The sequence below is a fragment of the Oncorhynchus gorbuscha genome, linkage group LG17 (assembly GCF_021184085.1).
Source record: "Oncorhynchus gorbuscha isolate QuinsamMale2020 ecotype Even-year linkage group LG17, OgorEven_v1.0, whole genome shotgun sequence".
NCBI classification, from domain to species: domain Eukaryota; kingdom Metazoa; phylum Chordata; class Actinopteri; order Salmoniformes; family Salmonidae; genus Oncorhynchus; species Oncorhynchus gorbuscha.
The window spans coordinates 27,156,626-27,164,458 of NC_060189.1; the positions used below are offsets into that span (position 1 = coordinate 27,156,626).

At 41.1% G+C, this 7,833-nt stretch overlaps 1 protein-coding gene across 1 annotated transcript; it reads left to right on the top strand.

The window, feature by feature from the left end:
- The first annotated feature begins 333 nt into the window (after positions 1-333).
- On the top strand, positions 334-7,670 carry snapc1b (small nuclear RNA activating complex, polypeptide 1b). Its single transcript, XM_046308780.1, has 10 exons — positions 334-615; positions 795-954; positions 1,173-1,313; positions 1,552-1,659; positions 1,862-2,017; positions 2,209-2,265; positions 2,459-2,521; positions 2,938-3,055; positions 3,167-3,232; positions 6,902-7,670. Exons 1-10 carry the CDS (start codon positions 485-487, stop codon positions 6,940-6,942), a joined length of 1,041 nt encoding a protein of 346 aa, XP_046164736.1. The 5' UTR covers positions 334-484; the 3' UTR covers positions 6,943-7,670.
- The last annotated feature ends 163 nt before the right edge of the window (positions 7,671-7,833 follow it).

The following is a 7,833-nucleotide window of genomic DNA, read 5'->3' on the forward strand; positions in this document are numbered from 1 at the left end:
ATTTTTTACCTTTATTTAACTAGGCAAGTCAGTTAAGAACAAATTCTTATTTTCAATGACGGCCTAGGAACAGTGGGTTAACTGTCTGTTCAGGGGCAGAATGACAGATTTGTACCTTGCCAGCTCGGGGATATGAACTTGCAACCTTCCAACGCTCTAACCACTAGGCTACCCTGCCGCAGCAAAGGGAGGACCAATTCCATATTAATGCCCATGATTTTGGAATTAGATGTTCAACAAGCAGGTGTCCACATACTTTTGGTCATGTAGTATATCTTCCAATGCGTTGTGCTCATACGGCTTAGTGGTTGCGCTCAGACTATTTTGTCCTGACACCCGCACTGTAGCAAAACACATGACGTCATCAGCAATGCGCTTGTGGTCGTTGATGAGTCGAACTAGCTGGTTAATTGCAATGTGTTGGGACAATTTTCCTTGCTTTAATTAACCAAGCAGCCAACACATTGCGGAAAAGTTGTTGATAATGGATTACTGCAAAGACCGTCTTAAAGCAGACTGTGAGATGTTGCTGAGTAGATTTCAGCAGACAGAATCGGTGCGATACGAGCTATTCTTGACCATATGGAAAGAGATGAAGTTCCAAAGTATTTTCTAGTAAGATTATCTTTTTTTGTTAGACTAAAATCTACTGCTCTGTCACCTGTAAAATATAGTATATCGCCTGTCTCGGTGAATTTCATTAGCATCACGTGTTTCAATCCAGAGTGCTGCGATGAGTGTAACGTTGTCATGTAAACGGTTTAATATTTGCGTCTCTCTTGTGTCTTTTACAGTGGAAAAATGGAAAACAATCTAAAGAGGCTATTCAGTCGTGAAGTCCTGGCTACAGCGTACACATACTTTCTGCCACCATACACCTTTCAGATTAGAGTTGGGGCCTTGTACCTGCTCTATGGGCTATACCACTGCCAACTGTCCACACCAAAGGAAAAGGTTAGATACTCTGGTTTCACTGAAATACAGATTCCACCACCCACTATATAGCAGAACTACCATTGAATGTTTGAGATACAATTAAAGTCAGTCTTGGACCACATATTCATACACAAACGCATTCAATTCATCTGTATACACTTGCATTTGTGTTCATTCATTATTCACATATAATGCAGGCTTTTTAACATAAGCTGTTATTTTTCTCTTGTCTACAGACAAGGCTAGCCCTGAAGGACTGGGAGGAAGTGAATAAGTTCCAGCAGGATGCAGTTAGTGCCCAGCACTTTGATGTGGTCTACATCATCAGACAGCTCATCTCACAAAAAGCCTTCTACTTCACTGTCATGCCAACGCCAGTAAGATCTCAAGTCTTCTTTAGCTTGCTGTCCACATCAACAAATGGATAGACCCTGTAGAGTTAATACAGAATCATCCTTAGTTGAATGATTGCACATGAGTAAAGGGTTAGATGTGTTAGAAATACTAACAAATGTTTGTGCTACAGCCTCAACAGCATTGTTTTATATGATGGCCGTGAGGAACATTTATTGTTGATTTATTTGAATCCATCTACAATCCATCTACATGATTCAGCTGATTTTCAATGTGAAGAAGAGCAACAAGAACTCAAGAACCGTGTGTGAGGATTTCCTTGAGCGAGCGGCCCGGCCACAGGAGCTGGTCAGCATGGACATGCTTGAGGTGAGCTAGTAGAATGGCCATGTATTCCTACACACGCACACAAGCAGCAGGTTGGAATGATAGACAAGTGCCTGAAGGATACTTTTGTCTTTACTTTCTCAGAGATTATAAACCGGGGTATGTGTAGTTTAAGAGGCATTACTAGTGTCGATGTTGTACTAGGGCCTACATGTTACTGTGTATATTCTATGGATGTACACAGGAGCTGGCGAACGTACATGAGCACTATGAGCAGGTGAAGGCATCAATTTCAGCCAAGCCAGGCCAGCCAGACCCATCCATCAATCTGATCCACAAGAACTTGGTGCCACGGCTACACAATACTGTCGTGGGATTCTACAACTGGCAGAAGGCTCAGGTTAGAGATCTGTTCTGTGTGTGTGTGTGTGTGTGTGTGTGTGTGTGTGTGTGTGTGTGTGTGTGTGTGTGTGTGTGTGTGTGTGTGTGTGTGTGTGTGTGTGTGTGTGTGTGTGTGTGTGAGAGAAAGAAAGTGTGTGATACACATACCGTTATGCTACGATTGTGTGCTTTATGTTAAATTATGTTTAGGGTTCGGAAGATAGAGTAGATGGAGATAGCGGCGAGGGAACTTCAAATAAGCAAGAGGTGAGTTTTAATATACCAAAATAAACAACTATCTGAATATTTCTTTGTTCAAAATTCACCCCTATGTTGAATTAAGACTGCTTATTATTTGTGTCGTGTCCACAGATTTTCTCCACTGCCCTCAATACACATGTCTTGCAGTAATGACTTTGGCCCTGTGGTCAACATGTCTTCTCTTTTATTCTCTTCCCAGAGTTCCCAGCGAGCTCAGCTTCTTGCATCCATCAAGTCTAAATCATATGGTCAGATAGTGGAGGTTTGTAAAGTTTTTCTTATGTTCAAACTTACACATACCGCTTTTGATCCCGCTTTATTTGAAGTGCATCTTATGAAAGCGTCATAAAGGCTTCATATAGGCTTCATAAACACTACATAAATGCTTCACAAATCATCTATAACCGTATATCATGCTCTATAAAGATTCATAAGGTGGCATAACCATCCATTTATTTGTTCACATTTATTAATCCTTTATAGAGCATATACAGTTATAGATGATTAGTGACCCATTTAAGTAGTGCGTATGAAGCCTATATGAATGCTTTATGAAGCCTTTATAAGATGCACTTCAAATAAAGTGGGACCCAGTTTTTGTCTCATCTCAAGTTAATTGGTTCCGGTTAATTATAATCTCTGTAATGACTGGAATGGTGGTGACGTTTCTCCCCAAAGGCCTCCAAGGCCCGGCGACACCGGCAGGTTGAGAGGGATGAGGTGGTGCTTGCTAAGGAGACGTCGCACCATAAGAGACACAAGTCACTCAAACAAAGGACCAGTCATCTGACCCAAGGCAAGTCCCTATGTACCCCCCTGCCAGTAGGCCTGTTCCTCACATCACCTTAAAATGGTCCTGATCAACTGACAGTCTGTGTGTCCAACTAACAATCTGTATGTCCAATAGGCGCTGCAAGGGAAGAAGCTCTGAAAACCACCAGCCTGTGGTGCATGAGTCAACTTGAAGCTCAAGGTATGTGAGGGCTGTGGCACACGGGGTGAAGGACTCATTCAAGGACTTTTCTTTATTTTTACCATTTTCTACATTGTAGAATAATAGTGAAGACATCAAAACTATGAAATAACACATATGGAATAATGTAGTAACCAAAAAAGTGTTCAACAAATCGAAATATATTTGAGATTTTTCAAAGTAGCCACCTTTTGCATTGATGACAGCTTTGCACAATCTTGGCATTCTCTCAATCAGCTTCACTTAGAATGCTTTTCCAACAGTCTTGAAGAAGTTCCCACATATGCTGAGCACTTGTTGGCTGCTTTTCCTTCACTCTGTGGTCAGACTCATCCCAAACCATCTCAATTGGGTAGAAGTCAGGTGATTGTGGAGGCCAGGTCATCTGATGCAGCACTACTTCTTGGTCAAATAGCGCTTCCACAGCCTAGAGGTGTGTGTTGGGTCATTGTCCTGTTGAAAAATAAATGATAGTCTCACTAAGCCCAAACCAGATGGGATGGTGTATTGCTGCAGAATGCTATGGTAGTCATACTGGTTAAGTGTGTCTTAAATTCTAAATAAATCACAGACAGGGTCACTAGTAAAGCACCATAACACCACCTCCCATGCTTTACGGTGGGAAATAAACATGTGTAGATCATCCGTTCACCGACACCGCGTCTTACAAAGACACCGCAGTTGGAACCAAACATCTCCAATTTGGACTCCAGACCAAAGGACACATTTCCACCAGTCTAATGTCCATTGCTCATGTTTCTTGGCCCAAGCAAGTCTCTTCCTATTGGTGTCCATTAGAAGTGGTTTCTTTGCAGCAATTCGACCACGGAGGCCTGATTCACAGTCTCCTGTGAACAGTTGATGTTGAGATGTCTGCTACTTGAACTCTGTGAAGCATTTACAGTGGGGAGAACAAGTATTTGATACACTGCTGATTTTGCAGGTTTTCCTACTTACAAAGCATGTATAGGTCTGTAATTTTTATCACAGGTACACTTCAACTGTGAGAGATGGAATCTAAAACAAAAATCCAGAAAATCATATTGTATGATTAAGTCATTAATTTGCATTTTATTGCATGACATAAGTATTTGATACATCCGAAAAGCAGAACTTTATATTTGGTACAGAAACCTTTGTTTGCAATTACAGAGATCATACGTTTCCTGTAGTTCTTGACCAGGTTTGCACACACTGCAGCAGGGATTTTGGCCCACTCCTCCATACAGACCTTCTCCAGATGCTTCAGGTTTCGGGGCTGTCGCTGGGCAATACGGACTTTCAAGTCCCTCCAAAGATGTTCTATTGGGTTCAGGTCTGGAGACTGGCTAGGCCACTCCAGGACCTTGAGATGCTTCTGACGGAGCCACTCCTTAGTTTCCCTGGCTGTTTGTTTCGGGTCGTTGTCATGCTGGAAGACCCAGCCATGACCCATCTTCAATGCTCTTACTGAGGGAAGGAGGTTGTTGGCCAAGATCTCGCGATACATGGCCCCATCCATCCTCCCCTCAATATGGTGCAGTCGTCCTGTCACCTTTGCAGAAAAGCTTCCCCAAAGAATGATGTTTCCACCTCCATGCTTCATGGTTGGGATGGTGTTCTTGGGGTTGTACTCATCCTTCTTCTTCCTCCAAACACGGCGAGTGGAGTTTAGACCAAAAAGCTCTATTTGTGGTCTAATCAGACCACATGACCTTCTCCCATTCCTCCTCTGGATCATCCAGATGGTCAATGGCAAACTTCAGACAGTCCTGGACATGCGCTGGCTTGAGCAGGGGGACCTTTCGTGCGCTGCAGGATTTGAATCCATGACGGCATAGTGTGTTACTAATGGTTTTCTTTGAGACTGTGGTCCCAGCTCTCTTCAGGTCATTGACCAGGTCCTGCCGTGTAGTTCTGGGCTGATCCCTCACCTTCCTCATGATCATTGATGACCCACAAGGTGAGATCTTGCATGGAGCCCCAGACCGAGGGTGATTGACCGTCATCTTGAACCTCTTCCGTTTTCTAATAATTGTGCCAACTGTTGTTGCCTTCTCACCAAGCTGCTTGCCTATTGTCCTGTAGCCCATCCCAGTCTTGTGCAGGTCTACAATTCTATCCCTGATATCCTTACACAGCTCTCTGGTCTTGGCCATTGTGGAGAGGTTGGAGTCTGTTTGATTGAGTGTGTGGACAGGTGTCTTTTATACAGGTAACGAGTTCAAACAGGTGCAGTTAATACAGGTAATGAGTGGAGAACAGGAGGGCTTCTTAAAGAAAAACTAACAGGTCTGTGAGAGCTGAAATTCTTACTGGTTGGTAGGTGATCAAATACTTATGTCATGCAATAAAATGCAAATTAATTACTTAAAAATCATACAAAAGTGATTTTCTGGATTTTTGTTTTAGATTCCGTCTCTCACAGTTGAAGTGTACCTATGATAAAAATGACAGACCTCTACATGCTTTGTAAGTAGGAAAACCTGCTAAATCTGCAGTGTATCAAATACTCGTTCTCCCCACTATATTTGGGCTGCAATTTCTGAGGCTTGTAACTCTAATGAACGTATCCTCTGCAGCAGAGGTAACTCTGGGTCTTCCATTCCTGTGGTGGTCCTCACGAGAGCCAGTTTCATAGCGCTTGATGGCTTTTGCGACTGTACTTGAAGAAACTTTCAAAGTTCTTGAAATGTTCCGTATTGACTGACATTCATGTTTTAAAGTAATGATGGACTGTCATTTCTCTTTGCTTATTTGAGCTGTTCTTGCCATAATATGGACTTGGTATTTTACCAAATAGGGTTATCTTCTGTATACCACCCCTAACTTGTTATTTAATAGCACAATTGTTTGAGCCAATCAGCACAACTGATAGGCTCAAACACATTAAGAAGGAAAGAAATTCCACAAATGAACTTTTAAGAAGGCACACCTGTTAATTGAAATGCATTCCAGGTGACTACCTCATGAACCTGGTTGAGATAATTCCAAGAGTGCAAAGCTTTCATCAAGGCAAAGGGTGGCTATTTGAAGAATCTCAAATATAAAATCTATCATGATTTCATATGTGTTATTTAATAGTTTTGATGTCTTCACTATTATTATACAATGTAGAAAATAGTACAAATAAAGAAAACCCTTGAATGATTAGGTGTTCTAAAACTTTTGACCGGTAGTGTAGGTTCCGATACGATATGTATTGAAATTCGATGTTCAAAACATATTGGTCACTGGTCTGCTGCAGAGGGACAAGAGACCCATGAGAAAACGAGTTTGATCAGTCATGGAAATAAGTGCTGAAAACAAATTGGCTCCCTATTTAAATATAACATGGAGAACAGGCTATGAAGGAAAAATACTGGAGTTTTGGTGCAGGTACAGCCAACTAGTGCAAAAATAATATTGTGAAAAATAATGAAGTTCGGAATATTTGATTTATTATTTAAATGTAACCTTTATTTAACTAGGCAAGTCAGTTAAAAACAAATTCTTGTTTACAATGACTGCCTACCGGGGAACAGTGGGTTAACTGCCTTGTTCAGGGGCAGGATGACAGATTTTGTTACCTTGTCAGCTCAGGTACTCAATCCAGCAATTCCCGATTACTGGCCCAACGCCCGATTACTGCTGCCCCAGGAATAGAAGTGTAATGCTATGAATGTTGCTCTCTGCTTGTCCCATTTTTAGAAACAACGAAAAAGAAAAAGAAAAGGAAATTCAAATGGTGACATCACAGAAGAGGAAAAAGTTGCCGACGAGTTGGGTTGGTTTAGAGTCAGTCAGACATCAATCCCTGTGTACAACCACCATCATCATATTTGGTACAACTGATTTTATCCAACATACATCTGGTTTCACCATAGGTGTTGTTTAATCACTCAAAATGCAATGCTTTTAAAGTCTGGCACATAAGGAAGTTAGTCTCTAGGTGTTACCCTTCATTTATGAAGGCTTCGAAGACATGCAAAGATTTTGTTCATGTCGCAGTAAAACATTTTAATTGTATTGTGCTGGTATCAGTCAATGATATGGATAATTTGTTTCCATCACTGACAATTTTATTAACTACTTGATTCTTGAAAATGTTGAGCAAAAAGTTAAATTACATCAAAAACCAAGTTCCCTTTCAATTGCCTATGATGTTTTTGATGCTGTTGTTGGAACATCAAATGTTATTACTGTTATGAGTTCAGAGAACATAATGTTGTCACATATGTATGTCTCTTTATCAAAATGTATTGTTCATGTGCCGAATACAACAGGTGTGGACTTTACAGTGAAATGCTTACTTACAAGCACATTCCCAACATTGCAGTTAAAAAGTAAGACAAATATTTGAAATAAGGAAATAGTAACACAATAAGAAACAGTAACAAGGCTAGGTACAAGCAGTATGAGTTCTGAGATCTGTTTATATGACGTCACTTTAAAAAAATAAAAATTAATTTTTACAGAATGTTTGTGGTTTCTCCTTTTTATGCTGTCCTGGTTCCTGCATTCCAGTCTTTATTGTCTTGCCCACCATCTTACATTGCGTTTTTGTATGTTTCCGTGTGCGCGGGTGTGTTTGTGTATCTTTGATTGAATGGGCATCCAGGCAATTTAGCTGGATGGCACTG

Bases quoted from the DNA above. Each gene is read 5' to 3' on its own strand.
- snapc1b (XM_046308780.1), top strand. From the start codon at position 485: ATGGATTACTGCAAAGACCGTCTTAAAGCAGACTGTGAGATGTTGCTG. The intron at 616-794 runs GTAAGATTATCT...TGTCTTTTACAG, and splicing joins AAGTTCCAAAGTATTTTCTA to TGGAAAAATGGAAAACAATC. The intron at 1,660-1,861 runs GTGAGCTAGTAG...GGATGTACACAG, and splicing joins TCAGCATGGACATGCTTGAG to GAGCTGGCGAACGTACATGA.